Consider the following 26,502-nt stretch of genomic DNA (forward strand, 5'->3'; position numbering starts at 1 on the left):
TCCGGTCTGATTCGTGCAGATACAAGGTCTTCGTGGGAGTCAGAGTCACAGAGATTCAAGATTTAACAGAAGTAGCAAGCTGGAGGTATGTGGACACAAAACACAACCCAGCTGACGTCATCACCCGGGGAATGTCCCTGGATGACCTCACCCGTCACAACCTATACAGTGACGGGCCAGAGTTCCTCAAGCTCCCGGAAGAAGAGTGGCCTACACCCACCCCACGGGAAGCGAGTAAAGAGGAGGCCGAAAACAAGAAATCTATGTTCTGTGGATTGAACACACTCGTCTCCACAGACCCCGACATAGACGATTGCCTCACCCTAGAGAGTGCGCAGCTAAAGACATTCCTGTGGCACCACCCAGAGGTTCAGCTCACTACTGACATTACAGCAGCTGACTACGAAGAAGCAGAACTTCTTCTACTACAACGAGCCCAGAGAGACTCGTTCCCCGATGAGCTAGACTGTCTACAGGGAGCAAAGCCCGTCCCATCAGACAGCAGACTGCTCCACCTAGCCCCCGAGAGCGACGCCCATGGTCTCATCAGAGTGGGTGGTCGTCTGCGGAGAGCTCCAGACTTACCGGATGACGTCAAGTACCCGATAGTCTTAAACAGCCGACACAAGGTCACAGAGCTGATCATAAAGAAATACGACGAGGATGTGCATCACGCCGGGGCAGAGAGAGTCTTCGCGGAGATCAGACGTCGTTATTGGATACTGCAAGGGAGAGAAGCAGTGCGGCGCTTCCAGCGAACCTGTCTAGACTGTCGTAAGTAGCGAGCGCAGCCCAGTATACCCCGGATGGCTGACCTACCTCCCTGTCGCCTCCGACTCGGCGACAAGCCTTTTCACTCCACCGGTATGGACTGTTTCGGCCCGCTGTATATAAAGAAAGGAAGAGGAACCGAGAAGCGGTGGGGTATTGTATTCAAATGCATGACCACCCGAGCGATGCATATAGAACTCCTTCCAACCATGAGCACAGACTCATTCCTTATGGCCTTCCGAAGATTCACATCGCGGAAAGGCAAACCGTCTATATTATTGTCTGATCACGGGACAAACTTCAAAGGCGGAGAAAGAGAGCTGAGAGAGAGCTTCCAAGCTATGGGCCCAGAACTTAAGACCCACCTCGCTCCATCCCAGATTGACTTCCAGTTTAATCCCCCGAACGCACCTCACTTCGGTGGAACTTGGGAACGAGAAGTACGTTCAATAAAGACAGCCCTGTACGCCGTGCTTGGGGCCCAGACCGTGGCGGAAGAAGTCCTAATGACAGTCCTCACGGAGATCGAGGGAGTATTGAACTCAAAGCCCCTCGGTTACGTCTCAAGTGATGTAGCAGATGTCGACCCAGTCACCCCCAACACACTCTTTGTTTTGGAACAGCTTCCTACTCCACTATCTACCGTCTCTACAGACCCGCCAGAAATGGGTGAAAGAGAGAGACAATTTGACAGAAGGAACAGTCGTCATGATTATCGACCAGTCACTACCCCGAGCTATGTGGCCGGCTGGCCGCGTAAGCAAAGTGATCACCGGTGCCGACGGAAAGGTCCGAGCAGCCGAAGTGCTCGTCCAAGGACGGATCTACACCCGACCCGTGGCGAGGCTAATAGAACTGCCAAGGCTCCCCGATACTATCGATGACGACCATGACCCCATGACTTTGTGAACTGCCCGACCCCTCACAACAGACATTGAGTAGTGGACAGTGCGGTTAATCTGTCTCTGCTTAGCTAATTAGGTGGGACTAATTAGGGGGCGGCTGTTACAAAGGATCAGATTAAACCGAATATATATATTTATTGATTGATATATATTGCATAGTATTTGTATATCGTTTGATATCCCTTGTATATTCCTTGTACATATACACGGAATGTCCCTTTAGCCCAGACCATAATATTTCATTCTCCTATTGGACAGCGGTCCACAGGCGCCAGAGCCGTGCCTCCAGAGTCAGGTTCAAAGTCACCATCAAGACATGTCTGTGCATGCCCGGCCTTGCCCAGGGATACGCGACAGAAATGAGGTTGGCACTAGTTTGTTCGCCGTGCATATAAATATGGCGCAGGTGAATACAGAAGCACTTAGTCAGAAGTCAAGAGTTACCCAATAAGTTGAAGCCTCACCCACGATACTCCGTGCGGTGAAGTATGGCCTGTTTGGCCCCAGAATAGAGCATTGAGACCGCGTGCGAATTAATAACTGAATTGTCAGAGTTTGGCGCTATACCGTCGAGTGCGACATATTTCTATTAAGTCAGTAATAGTCTATTTGTGTATAGTGTATCGTGCGGCTAAAGTTCTACAGTGACCAGCATCACCAACGCTTCCTCGTATCAGCTAGAGTGCTTATCCAGGCTGGGCTGCTTTCATGGCGCTTTCACCCGAGGAGACCTAGACGAGAACCGTGTGGACATGTACACTGGATTAATCTACCCGACGACTACATAGCCCTTTGCGGCTGGATTATATTTGTTTTGGTCCTGTGATTTATGGAGCGGAGAATCGCCGACGCCTACACGTGTGGGATTTACCCTGTGAGGAGCCAGGTCGAGTCGGCGCCTCAGAGAGCCTGAGGCCGGCTAGCTTTCTTCACTGTGGAGCTACAGTCTACGGAGAACAGCTGTATTCGTCTGTGGATCAAGAGACTATTGCACCGTCTCCTGTACTTGGAGTCTCCTTAGTCATCGTTGACCAGACTCTCTACTACCGACAGATCCTCTACCCCTGCTGGCTTACAACCGGGGGGACCCTTCCAGTATCTCCCGCTATATATTACTAGTGTACCATAGATATAATTCCCTAAGATTCAGGTTGTATAATTACCTCCTGCGTAACCAGAGAATGGACATTCATTATTGATTTGCCTACGCATATTCCTTTGCCTTATAAGCGCATCCAAAGTAAAATACAGAGAAGTATATTATGTACCTTTTGCTGCAATAAATACTTAATTACCATTTGGTGTGGAACCGATTCATTGTGGGAAGTGTTCATTATATTTATATATCATGTACTGTATAGCCAGTAATTAAAGTACATAAAGCGGTAGTGGTTTAATGATACCATACTTATCAATACAGTCAGGGAATTGTACCCCTCAGTTACACTGCTCTTTGTTAAAGTTACTGTATATATGTTTGTTACATGCGCTCTCACGTAACTCAGTAGCCATTTATACACTTGATGATTTTAATAGTTGTGTGTATATATTTCTGTAGATACTACTGTAGCCTATCATGTCCCACAGCTGTAAAGGAATGTGAATCACTACCCACTTTCAAAACCACTATCAATGAGCACGTACGGCTACGGGAGACTGTAATTCGAAACTGGCCCCTGTAAATGTCCTAACCCAACCCCCTCCAATGTACAGTAAATGTCCTAACCCAGTAATATACGATACCCTCTTCTTGGGACCAAGTAATATATAAGGTTTCGTCGATAATTCAATATACAGACTATTTTTTGTATCACAAACAGTACTGTATTTGTAAATCTGGTATGTCATAAATGTATAGATGTAGCAGTAGGTAGGCCTACTGTCTATCTCTGTATGTCATGTATGTCATATGTTATGATGAATTGAAAATAGGGGACCCTGATGTAAACAAGACGAAAGTCTTGTGTGTATTGAGCCGTACTGTATTGTACCCATTCTGCAATCTGTTAATTAATACAATTTTCAATCAATTCAATCAATCAATCAAAATTTATATTCACCACTAGATGCCATCATATACATTGATAGACATATACATATACATCACAATAGCACTCTGAGACTTGGTTTCCAGATATAGAGTCCATTATAAATCGAATGTATTATTATTATTATTATTAATAGACTTTGGTGACGTCACTTTTGTAAAAGACAAAAGCCCGACTGGTCCCTCCAACTCTCGCCGGGTGTGGTGGCGCGCGCCTATAATCCAAGCTACTGGGAGGCTGAGGCTGGCGGATCGTTTGAGCTCAGGAGTTCTGAGCTGCAATGGACTATGACGATCGGGTGTCCGCGCTGAGTTCGGTATCGATATGGTGCTCCTGGGGGAGCCCAGGACCACCAGGTCGCCTAAACGAAAAAAAATAGCTGCATTAATGAGGGACGTCACATAAGGAGGGGTGCACCGGCCCAGGGCGGAAACGGACCAGGCCAAAGCCCCCGTGCCGCTTAGTAGTCGGACGAGCCTGTGAATAGACACTGTAGCGCAGCCTGAGTAATACAGCGGGACTCAGTCTTTTCATGATTCCTTTTTTTTTTATCAAACTTTTACGCCACACAGTTTCTACGTTCACACTGCATGCTTTGCTCAGTCTGACCCGCTCAGGTGGCTTCAATCACTCTCTTGATAAGATATGATATGAGTGACGTGAATAAAATTTATTTAGTGCCTTGGTCCATCCTAACTTATTACAACAAAACAAGACAAAATGGCCTCCTACTGGATATCTGGGGTAAATACAACCCCTTTTCTGAGCAAGACGTCCAAAGTAGCCACTGATTCACCAACAGATTACTGACATTGTCACTGAACGGTGCAAAACCGATACACAAATGCAAATGGTTGAATGAAAACGACCCACTTAACAGTTATTAAACTGTGTTTTTCTTTAAATTATTGCTGTTTAACAGTACTGTATATTTGCATATCTTGTCCGTCACAAATGGAACAGTACTGTATACCTGTATGTCATAATTAGATTAGATGATTAGATTTGTATAGCTGTATATCTGTATGTTGTGTATGTCATGAATGTCATGTGATCTTGCGATGTCAATCGTCTTCTCCAGCGTTAAATCTGGACCGTAGCAGAGCAGCTTCTCCCTCACTCTTGCTGAAGAAACATCACAATAAATCAAGAACAAAATCCACCATAAAATCCAAATATGCAACACTCCCACCCCCAGCGAAGGTAAGGAAAAACTCACTAAAAACCTAGCAATAGGAAAAAAGCACCACAAGCGATGTGGAGGAGAGAGTGTATATTCTCCCCCCACCGTATGTATATTTATCTCCCACCCACCCCCTCCTAATGTACAGTCTCCTCCCCACCGTATGTATATATCCTCCCCCCACCGTATGTATATTTATCTCCCACCCACCCCCTCCTAATGTACAGTCTCTTCCCCACTGTATGTATATATTCTCTCCCCACCGTATGTATACTTCTCTCCCAACCACCCACCCCCTCCTAATGTACAGTCTCCTCCCCATCATATGTATATACTCTGGCAGGATCTATGGGTAACAGTACTGTATAATTATTGCATATCGTATTGAGAGATACCTTTTCTATATCTATATCTAAGAGAGGAGAAAGTAAGCCGCTACAGGGTAATTGAGATTGTTATGTTCTGCTATGCAGGTTTTTAATAATCTGCTAGTCTTCCCTATACATAATGGATACATAAGGATGCTGTTTCCAAATGATTCACCAAAGAATGTGGTATGGCCAGTGCGTTCCCGTTGAGCCTGAAAAGCAGCAGGGCTGGAGAGAGACGTCAGTGAGGGGAGAGAGGCTCAGAGACTCTACATCACAGTAAACAACAGCAACAAGGTAGGCTAATGTATTTAGCTTCTTGATGAGAAACAGCTGCATACAATTGTTGTCTTATCTTCTGTGTGTTTCTATCCAAAACAATGTACTTTGAAAAAAATAAAATAATTAAGTTAGGATAGAGTTAACGTGACACGTGGATTAGCACTGCAATAGTCTTTCATGTTGACTTGACACACATTTTGAAGACGAGGTCTTTGTGTTTAATCTTTGTGGCTCTTTCAAAATAATAACGTGAAAATGAAGCTGCTTATCTTTCAAAAGAAATTGGGGCAGTCTCAGTTAAAAAAAAAAACAATAGAACAAAATCCAAGGAAAAAGTACTTTCAAAAGCTTTGTCAAATAGTTTAGCATTTGGCCATTTGTTAGTGTTGGCAACACATTCACGAATAGTTATTTATATATTTGTTTGTTTATTTAAATGTTTTACCCAGGGACAGTGTACATTAATCAACATATTAATAGACATTAAAGTCCCGCCATAGACTCAGCTTCTTCCCCTCAGCAGCTCGCCTGGTAAACGAGTCAGGTGTCCCCCTGCTCCCCCCCTCTATGGCGAGCTGCTAGGGCTGGACCTCTGGACTTGAACTATGCTGCACTGTTTCCATGTCCCCTACCACTGCACTTTTTACAGTCTTATTGTTGTCTCACTGTTCTGTCCTGTCTTGCACTTTACTTATAATTATAATTTATTTACTGTTGTATTGTTACTTATTATTATAATTTATTTACTGTTGTATTGTTCTAAATTGTGAAACACATGCATGGTGAATAAAGTAATCTGAATCTGATATTCAGTTTCCACATCAATGTAAATGTGCCAGATTTGAGCTAATGAGCTCGTTTCCATCTGTAGTCCCTGCCTACCTTGCATGTCTTTATGGTGTGGGAGGAAACCAGAGTACCCAGAGGAAACACACGCGAACACGGGGAGAACATGCAAACTCCACACCCTGCTGGGGTTCGAACCCAGCAGGACCTTCTTGCCGTGAGGGAGCAGTGCTAACCACTGTGCCACCGTGCTGCCCGTACTTACAGTATATCCTTACTTGTAAACTAGACAGCAACGTGTGTCAACAACAACCTCTATGTTTGATCTGATTTAGAAATGCCAGGCATTCTGTTACTCTGGTGACCTCTGACCATGTTTGACATTTGAATATTCCCTCTGCAAATGTAGACACACGTCCACGTCCTGTTCCAGTGTTTCCACAGAGGGAACACTATGGCTGAGTACAAGCTCGAGGTGACGACCGGTGGAATACGGCACGCAGGGACATTCGACCACATATACGTCACGTTAGTCGCAAGCGAAGGGGAGAGTGAACGCACAGAGTTGGACAACAAAGGCATCGATTTCCAAGTTGGCAAAGTGAGTTCAGGCATTTATTATTGCTGATGTAATAAAGGTTGACTTCGGGTTATAGGTCTTGGTCATAGATGTGGAATATTGAATATTATTCTACTTATATTAGTTAGGCCAAGGACAATGGAATCAGGTCAAAGGTAAACATGGCCATGTTTCTTCACAAAGCCAGGGGGGGGGGGGGGGGGGGGCGTTTTCCAACGCTGCGATCATTACAAAAGCATGTTTTATGATGGGGTTCAGTAAAATAGATGTTACCTTTGTCAGCAGGTACACAATCATATGTTTCTTCACAAAGCCATCGGGGGGGGGGGGGGGGGGGGTCGTTTTCCGACGCTGCGATCATTACAAAAGCATGTTTCATGATGGGGTTCGGACGTTACCTTTGTCAGCAGGTACTCCACTCTCACTCCAAGTGTCTTGAATCAGAACAGGATCAATACATATAACGTTAGGTGGCCCTCATCCGTTGTCTTCTTCTGCTATAGTCTGCTCGGGGCCAGACTATACCACGGAGCCGAATAGGTTTCCTCATCGGCCGGTTTGACTATAGTATTTTTATCATTTACCAGAGTGCTGAATCCAACATAGTCTGGTGGAAACGCACCTTATCATCCATAATCATCATCCATATAATCCGTTTTGTCTTCTTCATAATATCCAATAGTTCGCTCTAGGCGATCGCCATTGTCGAACGTTAGATTGCTGTAGTTTGCTCACTGCTGCCACTGCTGCTCACTCCCTAGTGATCCTTAGTGCTTTGGTTGCTCTCACTGAACTGGTCCATGCAGTTCATAAGGTAGGCAATACTGCCACCTGTCTGGATTCAATCGTCATTGCAGGTCCCAGGCACACTCACGCGAGAGTGTTTAGAATAAGAAAATAGAAAAAAAGGAACTAAAAACGAGATATCTCGTTTTTGGCGCTCAAGCGTTGGCTCTCAGAAACGAGATATCTCGTTATTGGAACTCAATGAGTTAACATCGAAAACAACATAAAATAAATAAATAATATCAGTATCCATAATGTAGTACAAAATAAAAATAAAACAACAGCTTAGAATCCAGAAGATTGACAATAGTCACCTCCCCTTTCCTCTTTTTGGTAATTAGCAAATATCATTCCTTTATAATTATTATTTTTTTTAAATAGAGCAATATTTCTGCTTTCCTTCATTTACTCTTTTAGTCCACACAGTTACTTGTCTAGCCCATTCCACACATTGACATGTCTTGAAAGAATAATAAGCTGCCGACCTGGACTTCCTGGTAAATATCAACGGGTGCTTGTTCCCATATTGCATATTCATAGATCCTTGTGTTCTCAATGAGGGTTAAGGTGTAATAATAATAATAATAATACATCAATTTTGTATAGCACTTTTCCGAATGCTCAAAGACACTTTACAGAGCAAAATAAACAATACAGTTTTCCCCAAATATCCAAAGAGCATGCACAATCACTGGACAATCCATTAACCTTAACTGAATTCCACAAAGCATTACTTCAGATGCCCAACAATAAATCCCCAGGACCCGACGGCTTCCCTGCTGAATTCTTCAAACATTTCTGGTCAACAATATCGTCACTATTCATAAGGATGGCTAATGAAATAAAACATACCTCCAGAATCCCCCCACACATGAACACAGCACTCATCTCACTACTGCTCAAGCCGGACAAAGACCCAACCCTACCCTCTAGCTACCGCCCCCTCTCACTGATCAACACAGATATTAAAATAATAACTAAAGCGCTAACCACCAGACTGGAAACAGTCATATCCACCCTAATTCACCCCGACCAAACAGGATTTATTAAAGGACGCCTCGGGTCAAATAACATGCGCAGATTATTCCATCTAATGAATATAATCAAACAACAAAACCTCGATGTAATAATCACCTCACTAGATGCAGAAAAAGCTTTTGATAGAGTAAACTGGTCATTTTTATTCCGGACATTACAAAAATTTGGTTTCGGAGAGTCGTTTATTCATTGGATTAAAACACTATACACGTCACCCAGGGCCACTGTTACTACTAACGGACTAACATCACAAAGCTTCACACTTCACAGGGGAACCAGGCAGGGATGTCCACTCTCCCCCTCTCATTTTGCCCTTTTTATTGAACCTCTCGCGGCAGCAATCAGACAAAATGATGATATCAAAGGAATCATTACACACAATACTCACCATAAGATCAGCCTCTATGCAGACGATGTGTTGTTATACCTACAGGAACCAACCAATTCACTACAAGCAACTACCAAACTCATAGACTCCTTCTCTAAAATATCAGACTACGCTATAAATTGGTCAAAGTCAATCATCTTGCCATTGTGGGGGGGGTGATAGGAGTCCTGCAGCTCAGATCCCATCCTTCCCCTTCCCCTCAGGGAATATTAGATATCTAGGAATCAACATTTCACCCAGACTGTCAGAGTTATTTCAACTCAATTTCATCCCACTGTTAAAAACAATAGAAGATGACACACAAAGATGGCTAAACTTACCACTCTCACTAATAGGTAGAATATCAACTGTCAAAATGTCAATTCTCCCAAAAATAAATGATCTATTCACTATGATCCCAACCCAGCCTACCACCAATTGGTTCAACTCCCTGGACTCCACCATTACTAAGTTTTACTGGAAGAATAAAAAAGCAAGAATTAAGTTAACCACCCTTCAAAAAAACAAAAAACAAGGAGGACTTGAAGCACCTAACTTTCTCAACTATTATCTGGCCAACCAATTAATATACATCTACAAATGGATTCACCCTACCCAACAATACAACCCCTGGGATGACATTGAGAAGGACATGTGCATGGAAATCTCACCACAAGATCTGCCATTCTTTAGCACAAGCATAAAACATCACTCTTGTTTTAGGAATACAGTCATTTCCACAACTCTGACAGTCTGGTGGAAAGCCAACAAAATCACTGGTAACACACTAACCCCCTGTAAATACACACCAATCTGGCACAACCCTGACTTTCAACTCGGCAAATCACCCATATACTTCCCAGCTTGGAAACATAAAGGCATTACTCATCTCCACCACATCTTCACAGACAACAGCCTAATCACTTATCAAGATTTGACTGAAGGATACGGCATTGGGACAGACCAACACTTCCAATTTCTACAGCTGAAATCAATTTTGAAATAAAAAATTAACACTACACAGAATGATCTTGAACCACCTCCAATTATATTAGCAATGAATAAAATAACATCACAGAGGAAAATATTTTCAAAAATATATAGTAGAAAAATTTTTAATAAAAACAATTATATAAAAGGTGAGAGAGGAAGGAGTTCAAGGCTTGAAAGCAAGGGTAAAAATGTGGGGTTTTAGGGCTTTTTTTTAAATGATGAGAGGGTGTCTGCATGACTAATATGATTGGGCAGGGCGTTCCAGAGGGTGGGGGCAGCTGCAGCGAAGGCCCTGTCGCCCCAGGTCCTGAGCTTAGTCCTGATGAGGAGGAGGAGAAGGAGGTTAGCATCTGCGGACCTGAGGTGTAGAGATGCTGCTAAGCCAGTTTCAGTAGTTTACTGAATAATTATGTGGGAAACCCGTATTTATACACATTGTTATTCAATATAGACATTTATTAAGGGTTTAGAATACATCTGGAGGGGATCTTTAACAAATACATTGCTTGTTTGGAACTGCGGTCATCATGTGGCATTTGTAACCTTCAGTGCTGCACATCCACCCGGTAACTGGAATAGCCGGGGGTCTGCATTTGCATACAATGTACATGTGAAAAGAACAGAACCCATTTGACCCACTCCCCCTAACAATATTCCCCACAGACAGGAACCTACATCCTGAAAGCCAGTCTGCCTCTGGGGCGACCTCTCCTGGTCAGAGTGGAGAAAGAACGCTATCTTCGAAACCTGGAAAACGAGTGGTTCTGCTCCAAGATAGTGGTGACGACGCCCGAGGGTGACACCGTCCTTTTCCCCTGTCACAGATGGGTCTCCAGGGGGGAGCTGGTAGAGCTGAGAGGAGGCAGAGGTGTGCCCCCCCCCCCCCCCCCCCAACACACACATTTATTTTCTTCACAATTATATTTGGCTTGAGGCTTGAGGCAAAACAAATTCCTCAGTAGCCAAATTTCAATGTATTGCTTAAAGGTGGCCGTTGATTTGTCTGCAACATTTTAGATGTCTTATTATATCTCGACAGTAGGGGTGTAACGGTACTGTACGTGTATTCGTCGTTCGGTATAGGAAGCCATATGAGGAATACGTCTCAGGGGGGACACTAGGTGGAACTAGGGTTGAATACGTCTCAGGGGGGACTATACAACAGTAGGTGGAACTAGATTCAAGAGTTTATTCATCACATACATACCAGGGCATACAGTGAAATGCGGTACAGTAGTGTCGTATAGTCCCCCCTGAGACGTATTCAACCCTAGTTCCATCTAGTGTCGTTCAACTAGGGTTGAATACGTCTCAGGGGGGACTATATGACACTAGATAGAACTACTGTAGGGTTGAATGCGTCTCAGGAGGGACTATACGACACTAGATGGAACTAGGGTTGAATGCATCTCAGGGGGGACTATATGACACTAGATGGAACTAGGGTTGAATGCGTCTCAGGAGGGACTATACGACACTAGATGGAACTAGGGTTGAATGCGTCTCAGGGGGGACTATATGACACTAGATGGAACTAGGGTTGAATACGTCTCAGGGGGGACTATACGACACTAGATGGAACTAGGGTTGAATGCATCTCAGGGGGGACTATATGACACTAGATGGAACTAGGGTTGAATACGTCTCAGGGGGGACTATACGACACTAGATGGAACTAGGGTTGAATGCGTCTCAGGGGGGACTATACGACACTAGATGGAACACTAGTGTTGAATGCATCTCAGGGGGGACTATACGACACTAGATGGAACTAGGGTTGAATGCGTCTCAGGGGGGACTATACGACACTAGATGGAACTAGGGTTGAATGCGTCTCTCAGGGGGGACTATACGACACTAGATGGAACTAGGGTTGAATGCGACTCTCAGGGGGGACTATATGACACTAGATGGAACTAGGGTTGAATGCGTCTCAGGGGGGACTATACGACACTAGATGGAACTAGGGTTGAATGCGTCTCAGGGGGGACTATATGACACTAGATGGAACTAGAGTTGAATGCGTCTCAGGGGGGACTATACGACACTAGATGGAACTAGGGTTGAATACGTCTCAGGGGGGACTATACGACACTAGGTGGAACTAGGGTTGCACATTTTACACAATGATGCTCAATACTGTATCTGTAACGTTGAATATTAAGCTCGTATTGCCAAATCTCCAAGGCCTGCTGCTAACACTGCCTGCTAGCTACCTAGCATGGCGTGGCTTTGGAGGCATCCTGATGCATTCTGATTGGGAAGGGCGTCATCTAATTCGGTTTAAGGATTTGAAAATAGTTCTGCTCAAAATCAACGGCCACCTATAGCTCCTATAATTATGTTCTTCTTCAGGAATATCTATATAATATCTATGACCTAATTTTGTATTCATTCTTATACTCTCAACTTCTCAGCCATGAAAGCGTTTGAGGATGAGCACGCTCAACTGATTGAGCACCGGAAGAAAGAGTTGGCACTTCACAACCAATTGTACCAGTGAGTTTTTCCATGTGTGTGCAGTAGTATGCACGCAGTGCTGCTGTTACACTCTCAGAAATCTGTGGGGCGACAGTGGCTCAGGAGGTAGAGCAGTCATCTGGTAATCGGAAGGTTCCCGGTTCGATTCCTTCCCTCTCCTCCTGGGCAGTGTGTCATAGTGTTCTTGAGCAAGACACACTCCCACGCACTGGAATACACAAACCTACTTTTACTTTAGATACTTAAGTACATTCAATAGCAAATACTTCTCTACTTTTACTTTTAAGAGTACTCATTTCTCTGGGTATTTCTACTTTTACAAGGAACTGTGTACTGTACTTCTTCCACCACTGTGGGGTGGTCACATGTTCTACCCAGGATGAAATCTATAAATTCAGTCATCACATGCTTCCTGCTGTCTCGTCCGTCTCCATGCTGCAGGTGGAGTACCTTTGCAGACGGGTTGCCACACGTCAGCAGTTTCAAAGATGATTCTGAGATGCCGGCTGAAATCCGTGTCTCCTCCTCCAAGGCTTCTGAATTTGCTCATACAGAGCACAGCACGTGAGTCTTTGTAGAAATGAATAGATAGAACAACACGTTAATAATAATGCAGGACCTCTTTAGGGGGTCTTTAATCAGCATGCAACGAACTGTACATGCAATTGGAGCGGCACACACACACACACATGCATTGTCTTTCCTCAGTCGCCGATGCGATAGAGTCTCTGCGCCTAACCCATCCCGTCGTCCTTCCCCCCATGGGCAGCCGGGAGCAGATAGGGTGTCAACGTGAGCCGCGCCCCGGGGACCAATCCAAGTGCTCCTGTCCGTCTTCGTCAAGGACGCCACAGCGTTAGCGATCTGTTGTTGTGCATGTTTTTCCATTGGGTTTATCTTATCGGGGGGGAAACCCTTGCGAGCACGGGGAGAACATGCAAACTCCACCTGGGAGATCACCCACCTGGGTACCTGGCATCATGGAAACCTGGTCCCCAAGCGGGAATCGAACCCTGGACCCTTCTTGCTGTGAGGCGACAGTGTTAACCACTACACCACCGTTCCGCCGTTTAATACTAGAGCCCGACCGATACTGGATCTTTGGAACCGATGCCGATGTTAGGGAGAAAAATATTCCGATATCGATATATTGGCCGATATTCGTCACGTGTATATATACATATATATACATGTATATAGACTGTATATATATTAATATATACTGTATGTATATATATATATATGAAGAATATTGTTACTCTCTGCCATCTGTGTGAGACGTTAACTTAATTATATTTGAGCTGGAACCAAACTAGTTTGCATTGCACATTCTATTCTATATTCTTTCTATTCTAAATAGTTTAATCTTCACTAATGACAAATGTATCTTTATATTTAGGTAATAGGTAGGTATACATTTCTTTTTTAACTACACAATGAGTGAAGTGACTTGCAAAACGTTGAATGTCCTCTCTACTAACTTTAAATGACATATTCTCTACTCTTATCAAGCTAGCTATGAGATTCATGCAGACAATGCTGCTGAGTCTGTTGAGTGTTGTAAACAATGATGAGTATTATCACAGAGTTACATGTAAACAATGATGAGTATTATCACCGAGTTACATGTAAACAATGACTGAGTATTATCACTGCGTTACATGTAAACAATAACTGAGTATTGTGACTGAGTTATATGTAAACAATGACTGAGTATTATCACTGCGTTACATGTAAACAATAACTGAGTATTGTGACTGAGTTATATGTAAACAATGACTGAGTATTATGACTGAGTTATATGTAAACAATGGAGTCGGAGCACGCTCTGTTGGACAAACTGTGATGACAACATTTATAAATTACCCCAAGCATTTTTCTCTGCATTATGTTCTGTATAAAAAGGTTTTAATATCGGCACCTATCGGCAAACATATTGGCTGATAACCATAATGTCTGTGATAGGCCAATATCGGCTGATTAAATGAATGGGTTGGGCTCTATTTAATACATAATGCATTATTACATGTTCATTTTGAAACCACCTTGGTTTGACAGTGTCACTTGATGCCACTCGTCTGTAATTGCTGTTTGTCTTTCACCTCTGCTCTTTATTTCTTTCTTTCTTTCCCTTATTAAGTCGTACTGGACTAAAATTGAAGGGGCTGAACGACTCTACAAAGCAATGGAAAAGCCTTGAAGCCATGAAAAAGGTCTTCTGGTTCAAGAGGACGCCCATCTCCGGTAGAAGTCCACAGATTGGCGTTGAAGCCCACTGCTACGTTCCTATTCTCATGGTTTCGTTCATTACATACTACTTGTATCAATTTATAGAATGAAAACCTTATATTGAAGAAATCAAAGACTATTGTGTGATAAAATAGGTACATGATCATGTATATTGCTAATTAGCCTTTGTTGTATATTCTGGATATAGTTAAACATAGAAAGATTACATTTTCACTCTTTCAGAGTACGTCTCAGAACACTGGAAGGAGGATGCGTTTTATGGATACCAGTTTCTGAACGCAATCAATCCTAGTGTGATCCAGCGCTGCTCCAAGCTTCCCCACAACTTCCCAGTGACAGAGGCCATGGTGCAGCCCTCCCTGGAACACGGCAGCTCCCTGGAGATGGAGATGGAGGTATGGGTGTTTTTTATTGTCCTTTAAATGGGGTCCACCCTCTGTTTCTTCAGCCTTCATTTGCTTCAGCCCTCTGTTCCCTCAGCCTTCATTTGCTGCCTCTGTTCCCTCAGCCTTCCTTTGCTTCAGTCCTCACTCCTCTGTTCCCTCAGCTTTGTTGTGTGGAAGGAATTTGAGTGGGTATACGGGAGGGATTACTATTGCTGATTAGTGTGGGTGACCTGGCAAAGCCAGGTCCACACCACACTATTTTAATCTATACTATTTATTCTTTCTTTATTCGTTCTTTATTCTGCCGATTTTTGTCCAGTAACTCCTGCCAGAGCTTTCACACCGCACACAAGTGTAAGGTATCAAAACGACCGGCTTGGTCCAACTCAAGTTGCTATTACTGTTTGGAAAGTTTGACCACACCGTTTGGCTACAAATCGACTTTAAACTGGACATTTTGGTCCATAGGGAATGAATGGCGGAATGTAAATAACTAGAGTGTAGGAACTGCATTTTTTTGTTTTACCTTCACCTTTTGTAAATTGTGACAGTGATCTCAATTTTGGACGTAGATATAAAAACAACACACCAAAACGATGACACGACTGTGCCCTTGCTCACAAAAGAGAAATAAATGGAATTGGATATTTCTATCTCAACTTATGACCATTTCTTTGACAGTCATGCTCCACATACACATGTAGTAGATTTTCCCAAGCTCAAACGCATAATGTATTTCCCGTGGAGCAGGTCAACAGCTACGGGGAGATTGTTCAGGGTATGATCAGTACACCCACACGTAGTCTAGTCTCATAAGTAGTCTGAACAACATTACAATACTAGGGGGTTTGGCTGTTAAGAGTGGCCCTGGGGGAGAAATGGATTAGCATTTAAACCTCTGTTCCCCCTGGGGGAAGTAGGCCAACTCCCCAGTTCAAAGGCCGGTGATATTTACACAGCCGATGAAGACACTATTTAAAATAGGGTAACAGCTGAAGACAGTTGGTTTCACTAAGAGTCCATTGATACCATCTGCCTGAACGAATTTACATACAAGTGTCACAAAGCAGTGCCTGTTAGATCCTGCAGATCCTTATAGTCATTAAAGAAACTCCAAATTAAACTACAAATATTACAGTTATGTTGTGCTAATGAGGCTGGACGTAATGATATGAAACATGCATTGTTCATACCCAAAGTGAGCACCAAAGTTGCCATAAAACGTTTTCTGAACCAAGCTTTAGAATATCCATAAATACTGACAACTAGCTTATAAGGGATAATGATTAAAATACAACAGGAGGTCACCATTTGGCTTGTCTCCTTATTTATCCTCTAAGGAAAGTTAGTTTCAACTCTTATAACATAGGGTATTAGTTAAGCAAAGAAAGACCAAACTAGACTCTTATTTCACCTTTGCACAGTATAATTAAGCTAGAAATATAGTTCAAATTAAGACACATTGGATCTGGAAAACTGGGCAAGAGCTAAACAGTTGAAGCTTCTATATTTAACTAAGAAATATAGACTTCTTTGTTCTCATCACAGAACCAGCAATAAGGCTAAACTTAGTTATAACGTTCCAAATTTCAATCAGAAAACGACAAACATTCACGATCAAGTATAGTCCTTGAATATCCATAAATACTGACAACTAGCTTATAAGGGATAATGATTAAAATACAACAGGAGGTCACCATTTGGCTTGTCTCCTTATTTATCCTATAAGGAAAGTTAGTTTCAACTCTTATAACATAGGGTATTAGTTAAGCAAAGAAAGACCAAACTAGACTCTTATTTCACCTTTGCACAGTATAATTAAGCTAGAAATATAGTTCAAATTAAGACACATTGGATCTGGAAAACTGGGCAAGAGCTAAACAGTTGAAGCTTTTATATTTAACTAAGAAATATAGACTTCTTTGTTCTCATCACAGAACCAGCAATAAGGCTAAACTTAGTTATAACGTTCCAAATTTCAATCAGAAAACGACAAACATTCACAATCAAGTATAGTCCTTGCTAAAATCTTACATTATTAAACTATAAAAATAGATACTGGGGTATAAAACGTTAAACTATAATGAAATAGAGAAATATCTTTTTAGAGACATTAAAGCCGGCCCCTTCTAGGGTCAGAGGGGACGACAGGCCTGCTCAAAATGGCCACTTTAGAGGTTCAACCAATCAACAGCTCTCTCTTCAAAATAAGTCCTCCCCTTCTGACGTAAGACTAGCACGGTCAGAGGGGGAGGAGAAAAAGGCTTAAAAGCTAGCGGTCTAGTGAGAGAGAGCAGAACAGAACGGAATGAACCACACAGAGACACGCTTTCTTGAGCCCAGACAGGACCCACATCCAAGGACGGCAGCAGGAACCCAGGAGGAGCGACGAGAGACCAGATCCCTTTGTGGTCGACAGACCACCGAGGCCTACATTGACCATTCCTTTAGTAACTTCCTTTTTATTAGTCTGAAACAAAGAGCTTGAGGGCATAGTCTCAATTGGTATCTTTTGTTTTATTGCACGTTTTGAATTCAAGCCTTTTGTTATTTCACGTTTCACTTTTTAATAAAGCTGGACCTGAGAACAAGCAAACTCTCTGCGCTTCATTCCATCCTCCTGCTCCGCCGTCGTCTCAAGGCCATTCCTGGCCTTTTTAAGTACAAGGGAAAGAGTAGAACGGACAATCACAACGCAGAGTAGCTTAACTGGTTCTTAAATATAAGAACCATAGACCCTTGTTACTTCACACATGAATGGGCTCTCCACTCTAGCTGAAATCTGTGATTTTACCGTTCCTTCCCTTGTTTTCCGATCGCCACACAACACACAGGCCACAATTGTCGAAGGAATTAAACAATATCGCACATAAAGGTGCTCCCATAGTCGAGGGACCGTACGCGGAGCGGACTCGTGCGGACTCAAAGCGGACCCAAAGCGGACTCAAAGCAGACCCAAAGCGGACTCCAAGTGCGCAGCTCCAATTTTCTAAATGCGTGGACGTCCGCGCCACTAACTTGGTGTCACATAAAAGGCTGCTCTGCGTTTTGGTTGACATCGATCTGCATTTTACTCTGACCACTCGCTCCGTGCCAAGTAAGAGTAGGGCTTCGCTTGAGATGTTTGAATGGCTTTTCTAAATGAAGTGTGTAAAACTGCCAGTTTTATTTCGAAATATTGGAAACGGAGATAATATAGTCTATGTTATCTCTATAGAGTCTATGTTATCTCCGTTTCCAATATTTCGAAATAAAACTGGTGTCTTTATTTCATGCAATGCGTGTTTGTCATTTCAGCACCACGCGCTGTCCACCTCATGTTGAGCAAGCCTATACAGTACATTGCGCCTCGCTGCCTATATACCTGTTATTCAAGTGTGTAAAACTGCCAGTTTTATTATCGAAATATTGGAAACGGAGATAACATACTCTTTATTTTGACATCGGATGACGACGACATGACAGAAGTTGAACAGCGTGGGAAAAATTGTGTAAACTGGCGCGAGACATGTAGGAAATTGGTCTGCGGAGGTCCACGGAGGTCCGCGGAGGTACGCTCGACTATGAAAGCTCAAAGAGTCCACGCGGACCTCCGCAGAGTCCAGTCCGCGTACAGTCCGCTCGACCATGGGAGCACCTCAACCCTTCAGGAAGGTCCTCAAGTGCTCATATTAAAAATACTAAGCTTCATCTCTTATCGTTTTGCTTTAATCATCGTGAGAGTGAAGGAAGCACAGCCTCATTGAAATACATTGGGGATAGATTTGTGTCAGTTAGGATTTGAATCAATTAAGGCTAGCAGGTGTGCATGACTCAGAGGGAGGTGTCAATCAACTCAGTACTGCCATGACCTAGCCATGACCTCTCAGGGGATTACCCCTTGATCCTTAGGCCGTGCCCCCTTTTTGTATCTTTTGAACCGTTTGTCGTAGAGACTTGCGGGTTGTGCTATTGTACTCAGTAGGGATATCCTCTTTCATTGGTCTATGTTGACCATGCCCCCATGGTTCGGCTCCTCCCCCTTCAGGGGATTACCCCTTGATCATTGGGCCACGCCCCCTTTTTGTATCTTTTGAACCGTTTGTCGTAGAGACTTGCGGGTTGTGCCATTGTAGTCAGTAGGGATATCGTCTTTCATTGGTCTATGTTGCCCACGCCCCCATGGTTTGGCTCCTCCCCCTTTGTGTATCTTTTGAACCGTTTGTCGTAGAGACTTCCGGGTTGTGCCATTGTACTCAGTAGGGATATCCTCTTTCATTGGTCTATGTTGACCACGCCCCCATCGTTTGACCCCTCCCCCTTTGTGTATCTTTTGAACCGTTTGTCGTAGAGACTTGCGGTTTGTGCCATTGTACTCAGTAGGGATATCCTCTTTCATTGGTCTATGTTGACCACGCCCCCATCGTTTGGCTCCTCCCCCTTTTTTATCTTTTGAACCATTTGTCATAGAGACTTGCGGGTATATTATCAATATCTAAGGTTATTTACAGTACAATGAGTTTGCTATCTGGAAAGGAAGGAAGGATCATAATGATAGAATGGTCTCCTCATCTGACTTCAAATATAGCCAGTAGAGAAATAAGCTTGTGCAGCCAGACAACAGCGCTATAGTTTAAAACTCATGATTTATTTTGCCTCGGGGCTCAGAGTGAATTCAGAAGGTTGTTGTTTACATACAAGGATTATTTCATAGTACATCAAACATGTTTGTACATAGGCTTAATAACACATCAAACCTAGTATGCACATAAACATGGTTATCAAATGAAATAGAGAATCTTACTGAGCATTACACATGAGTAAACCTGGTTTCAGATATTAAGGATTACACTAAACTTAAACAATGGTTTTTCCCATGATTTACTCACATGCAATCAGCTCTCTGTGGGTGGGCGGTTGTGAGAGACACAAACCCTAGGGGGTCTGGCCTGTCTCTCTAACACTATGTTCTCTGTTATATACTCAAAACTGATGTCACAAGTTGACCTGACTGATAGCCAATCAGTTATTCTAAAAACAGGCGTTCTGTTCTTGGTTCCAATCAGGTGATCTTCTGTGGGGGGCTGTCTGCCCCCGCTGTCTTCTTCTTGTCGTGTGTTCTTCCAGTATCAACAGAGGGGGGGGTCTTCATGTGACTTTTTGATGACTGGACAGTTTAACACTAAAACCTTTTCTAATCTGTACCTTAAATGTAAGAAGTTACATAATTATGTATTCAGCATTAACCCAATGTGGAGTTTGTCTATATTTTAATACCAGATTTCCTATATAAAGTATCACAAGCCTGCTTTTTCCCAGACTGAATTTATAGTTCTAAGGTTTAGATTCTAGCAAGATTTACAACCAGAGTGAAATAGCATTATTACTTAAATAAGCAGTTTGACATTCTAAATGATATTCAAATAATTTTTATCATTTTTTTATCTACTAAGTCAGTTTAATTAATATGGTCTTGTTTGTGAATTAGTTTCCATGAACCTTTAGCAAAAGAAAGTTAGGTCTGTGTCCAGACCTCTGTTTTCCTCTGCCTGTAATCTGTTAGGCTATCTGCTGCTGAACTCTGCTCCCAGCTGAGTGTGACTACATTTACATACAGTACTCAGTCACACGAGTGGGGGTTGAGTGGCTGTTTTCCTTCCGTTCCAAACAGTTGAGTACATTTGTTTAGAGTGGGGGTTGTCTGAAACCTCTCCCAGCATGTCACACTCCGCTTCAGCAACACCAGGCTTCTTGCATTTTGGTTTTCTAATTTATACACACATATTAGTTATGAAATACACAGTCAATGTTACCACAAACCCTTTACCGATCTCCATAACATTTTGGGGTCTTGTACCGAACCCGCATTAGTCTGCAGGAATTCATTAAGTTTAATGTTGAATTGTAAATAGAATTCAGTGTTTTTCAATAGTGTCGAGTTAAAACGCCATCTTGGGGCTCGGGATGTCATTCTACTAAATGAGCCCTTTAGGAGTAAATAGCTGTGATCTGATAGTGCACTGGGTCCCAATTCCACGTCAAAGCTATCAAATAGTCTAGGGGAAGCAAAAACATAATCTATTCTAGAAAATGTCTTGTGTCTTGCTGAGAAAAAAGAGTACTCTCGGGCCGTTGGGTTGAGTAATCGCCACAGATCATTTACACCTGTATCCTTGGCCCAAGCCTGTAATGCATTAGAGGCCTGTTTCTGATCATTGGAAGTGGTGGTATTAGATTTATCAATCAAGGGATCCCAGATGGCATTAAAATCCGCACCAGTTATAAATGAATACTCAGGGAGATCCAACATTGCTCTAGTGTGAGTGTAGCGTAGAAGTTAGCGTCGTATAGATTATGGGCATAAGCCGCTACCAAAGCGATTTTCCTGTTACTGTAGTCTATCTTAGCAATGGTTACTCGGCCGTCTGCATCAGACCATACGTCCAACAATTTAATATTCAACTTTCGTTTCACGACTATGGCTACACCACGAGATCTAGTTCCAAAAGATGAGTAGCTTATGTTTTGATATATTTTATCCGCCAGCTTTACATTGTCAGCCAATAAAAGGTGCGTTTCGCTTAAAAGAGCCACATCAACCTGTTTGCTTTTCATCAATGTAAGCACGCTTTTGCGTTTATGTTGCATGTTTAGACCCCCAGTATTCCAAATCAATATATTCAAACTAGCCATAATCTAAACATGTTGCAGTATTCCTGTGTGTAATTCGTCTGGAGTAGCGATTCATAAAAGATATATATCCAACTATTGAGGTCCTGTTGAGAGCAGCGCTTGAGCATAATAACAAACATATAGAAAACGCATACATATAATCCCCTATTCCCCCTATTCCCATTTCCCTCCCTCCCTTTAAAGTACACGACCAGTCTGCCCAGAACGAGCAATTCATCCTTAACTTTCGTATGCAAATTGCCATAGGATCTAAAACTAGAAAAACATAGGAGCCAGACCCAGTGGAATTAAGGTCTGCACGCTGTTAAGGAAACAACCAAAAGCAAAAGAATGTTCAAATCATGTTATTGACGATTTGATCCAGACAGATATTTGTTCATATAGGACTTTTACGGTTCAAGCTGTGTCTCTCTTCACCAGGTGACATGTTGTTCCCCTCACAGCTCACACCGGAGAGAACAGAGATTTAGTAGAATGTCAACAGTGGCTTGGCCACTCTCCCGTTATATAAAAAGGAGATAAAAAAAAAAAAAAAAAAAAAATGCCTCAAATATCATAGTATATTCACTTTAACCTTATACGAACTTGTGTAAGTTAAAACACACCGACGAATAAAAGAGAGGTATTGGACTAAATTAGAGAAACCTCAAAGAGTAGAGAACATTTACTTAAATCTTAAAATAACTTTGCTAAGTTTAAACACCTAGATGAAATAAAATGGAAAAGTAGTGGAGCTATTGCAAAATAATAAAAAGGTTTTAAATACGTATAGCAGTTCGTCCCCCAAGCCAGGGGTTGGCGATGTTCCGCTGTGAAGACTGTTGTTCCTCCGGAGGTGATCTAAGCCGTGTGTATAGTCTCAGAGTGTTTTTAAAGTTCCAGAACATTCAATATGTCACAGCACGTTATTAAAGTTCCAGAATATTCCAATATGTCACAGAACATTGTTAGAGTTCCAGAATATTCAATGTCAACAACAGGACAATGACTTGCATAAAACTCATAGATCTAGCCGGCCCAGATATAGCGAACCATTAAAATAATACGATATCCAGCGTCACATATTAACCTATTTATAAATCAATGTTACAAAATTTATTTGACGCCGTTTGGTGTTTAAGCCATAACGAAGTGATCAGAAAAAAAGAAAAAGACTGTATATAGCCTATCCTCCACGTAGTGGGTCCTCCATGTAGTCCTCTGCGTCTTCAGGCGAGGAGAGATGGACCCTCTGTCCTTTTTTATCGGTGATGGAAAGCTTTGCAGGATACAGCAGTATGGGCTTGAGACCTTTCCAATAAAGTAGAGACATCACTGATTTGTAACGGGCTCGTAGAATCACAACTTCATGGCTGTAATCCTCGTAGAAATAAACGGATTCCCCGTTGTATTTCAGAATACCCTTCATCTTCCTTGTCTCCCGAATAATCAAATCTTTTATTCCAATTTGACGTAGGCTAGCAATAACCACCCTAGGTTTGTTGTTGCTGTTATTTCGGGATCCAATTCTGTAGCACTGATCCACTTCAGGTAACTTAGAGAGGATACCCGGTCCCAGAATTCGAAGTAACACTGCCGCAAACGTGACATTGGGTTGTACACAGCTCACTGACTCATCCAGACCCACTATACGAATATTCAATCTACGGGACTGGTACTCGAGTTCGCGTATCCTAGCCGTTAGCTTATCGTTGTCTTCCTCTATCTTAGCCGTTAGCTTCTTGTTGAATTCCTCTATGGCTCCGTCGATCACCTCGAATCTCTGCTTGTGTTCCTCCAAGCAGGCTTCCATATGTTCAACCGCCGCTGCCCTTAGCTCTTCGATTTTGGATTCGATAGATTCTTTGTTAGCGTCAACCTTATCGGTTACCCCTGCAATAAAAGGAACTTGAACTTGAAGCTGCTGCTGCTGCTGCTGTAGGGAGTCAGACCCAGTGGACTCTGTGGTCCTGTGAGCCTCTTCAAGCTGCTGCTGCTGCAGGGAGTCAGACCCAGTGGACTCTGTGGTCCTGTGAGCCTCTTCAAGCTGCTGCTGCTGCAGGGAGTCAGACCCAGTGGACTCTGTGGTCCTGTGAGCCTCTTCAAGCTGCTGCTGCTGCAGGGAGTCAGACCCAGTGGACTCTGTGGTCCTGTGAGCCTCTTCAAGCTGCTGCTGCTGCAGGGAGTCAGACCCAGTGGACTCTGTGGTCCTGTGAGCCTCTTCAAGCTGCTGCTGCTGCAGGGAGTCAGACCCAGTGGACTCTGTGGTCCTGTGAGCCTCTTCAAGCTGCTGCAAGGAGTCAGACCCAGTGGACTCTGTGGTCCCGTGAGCCTCTTCAAGCTGCTGCTGCTGCTGCAGGGAGTCAGACCCAGTGGACTCTGTGGTCCTGTGAGCCTCTTCAAGCTGCTGCTGCTGCAGGGAGTCAGACCCAGTGGACTCTGTCGTCCCGTGAGCCTCTTCAGGGTCATGCTGTTCACGGACCCAGTGGTTATGCTGGTCACGGACCCAGTGGACTCGGCCTGGCCGTGTGGCAATAAAAGGAACTTGAACTTGAAGCTGCTGCTGCTGCTGCTGGAGGAGGTCAGACCCAGTGGACTCTGTGGTCCTGTGAGCCTCTTCAAGCTGCTGCTGCTGCTGCAGGGAGCCAGACCCAGTGGAATTAAGGTCTGCACGCTGTTAAGGAAACAACCAAAAGCAAAAGAATGTTCAAATCATGTTATTGACGATTTGATCCAGACAGATATTTGTTCATATAGGACTTTTCCGGTTCAAGCTGTGTCTCTTTCTTCACCAGGTGACATGTTGTTCCCCTCACAGCTCACACCGGAGAGAACAGAGATTTATAGTGAGGAATGTAGGGGAAAGGTATAGGCCTATAGACAAAACTATAGGTCTAACTAACTATAGAACTATACAGAGACTAAATTGTCTCTTGACAACAACTCACGATTTAACTTTCTTTAGTCATGTATCCCTAATGCAGGCTATGGGGTAAAGGTACCTTATTCCAAGGTCAAAGACACCAGAAGCAACAATTGTATCGCTCCTATTGGATAAGATCAGATCTATTAGAGTTGACTTCAAATCACTTTAAATTAGGCCTGGTGGGCTGAGTAATCAGTTGGGTTAGGTTGATTACCGCACATCTCTGTCCAATAATCAGACACATTAGTCAACCAATTTAGATTAAAATCTCTGGCAGCGAAGCAGGCCGCCGTCGTGGTCCCATGGGAGGACGCGATGATCGGCGTTTCCTCCCGATATTCTCTGGTGCCCGAGAAATCGGGGGGGGGGGGGGGGGGGGGGGCAGGTGTCAGACCCATACTGGACCTGCGCCTGCTCGGTATGATGGCATCTGCTCACTCTGTGGTCCCTCTTGGCCTCCTCTTCATGAGGAGGATACAGAGGTGGTTTTCCAGTATGGAAATAGACCCGGTGAGAGACAAGTGGAAGCGGCTGAAGGTTCCCATGTCAGTACTGGGGGACCTCGCCCTCTGGGGAGGGCCTGGGGCCCTCACCAGCGGGGTTCCCATGGGCAGCATGCTGTCACACGTCACGGTCTTCACCGACGCCTCCCTCACGGGATGGGGGGGGGGACGTGTCGGGCCAACGCAGTAGGGGGCAGCTGGCAGGACCATGCTTCCCGGTCTGCACTACATTTCAATGTGTTGGACTTGAAGGCAGTCCTTCTGGTCCTCAAATGGCTCGGCCACCTTGTGGTGGGCAAGCAGGTTTTGATCAGGACGAACAACACGACGTCAGCGTTGTATATCGACAGACAGGGAGGAGTCTGCACCGGGCGGCGGTCGAGCTCTGGCTATGGGCGTCTCTCAATCTGCGCAGCCTGAGGGCTCTCCACATCCCCGGCAGGGAGAATGTGGGTGCAGATGTGATGTTGCGGGCGGTCTTCACCCCGACGAGTGGGGACTACGTCCAGACATAGTCAGACAGATCTGGGACCGATTCGGGGAGGCCACGGTGGACCAGACAGCAGACAGTCCCACCAGTGCCCCTTGTGGTTCTCGGTCAGTCGGAAGGCAACCCCTCTCTGGGGGTGGTTACCTTCTCGATGTGTCCGTGGCCGCCCGGGATTCTGTACGCGTCCCCCCCCCCATACACCTGATGGCTCAGCTGTTGGGGCGGGTACATCAGGAGCGAGGGACTTTGATCCTGGTCGCGCCGGGCCGGGGCTCGGCTGTGTGGTTCCCGGCCCTGATTCAGCTCTTGGTGGCCCTGCCGTGGCCTGTTCCGTGGTCACCGCGGGCCCTCTCTCAGGCACGCGGAACTCTGTTCTGCCTCCTGTTCTGGGGCAGCCTCTAGGCTTGGCTGCTGAAAGGGTGAATGGGCTGGCTGAACAGTGTTCTGCCCTCCACTCTCGAACCATACGCCACTTCCCTGTGTAAGCCGCGGTAGTGGACGGAGCGCGCACATTCCGGATGGCGTCAACCACTCTTCTGTGGTTGACGCCATCCGGAATGTGCGCGCTCCGTCCACTACCGCGGCTTACACAGAGAAGTGGCGTATGGTTCGAGAGTGGAGGGCAGAACACTGTTCAGCCAGCCCAGGCTTGGCGCACGGCGTCTCAAGCCTGTGGAACGTTCTCTGTCTCCGAGTCGGGACCTCCAA

The 26,502-nt window shown here is 44.2% G+C and overlaps 1 protein-coding gene across 1 annotated transcript in view; it reads left to right on the top strand.

Annotated features, from left to right (window-relative positions):
• Positions 1 to 5,542: 5,542 nt before the first annotated feature.
• Positions 5,543 to 26,502, top strand: part of LOC311229110 (hydroperoxide isomerase ALOXE3) — a 42,322-nt gene continuing 21,362 nt past the window's right edge. Inside the window, exons 1-7 of the mRNA XM_084315128.1 lie at positions 5,543 to 5,572; positions 6,753 to 6,944; positions 10,771 to 10,975; positions 12,525 to 12,606; positions 13,030 to 13,152; positions 14,729 to 14,832; positions 15,061 to 15,233. Coding sequence (XP_084171254.1) covers positions 6,798 to 6,944; positions 10,771 to 10,975; positions 12,525 to 12,606; positions 13,030 to 13,152; positions 14,729 to 14,832; positions 15,061 to 15,233 — 834 coding nt within the window. The 5' untranslated portion in view covers positions 5,543 to 5,572; positions 6,753 to 6,797. The remainder of the gene's footprint in view (positions 5,573 to 6,752; positions 6,945 to 10,770; positions 10,976 to 12,524; positions 12,607 to 13,029; positions 13,153 to 14,728; positions 14,833 to 15,060; positions 15,234 to 26,502) is intronic.

This window comes from Notolepis coatsorum (assembly GCF_963971535.1).
Source record: "Notolepis coatsorum genome assembly, chromosome: 5".
Classification (NCBI taxonomy): Eukaryota; Metazoa; Chordata; class Actinopteri; order Aulopiformes; family Paralepididae; genus Notolepis; species Notolepis coatsorum.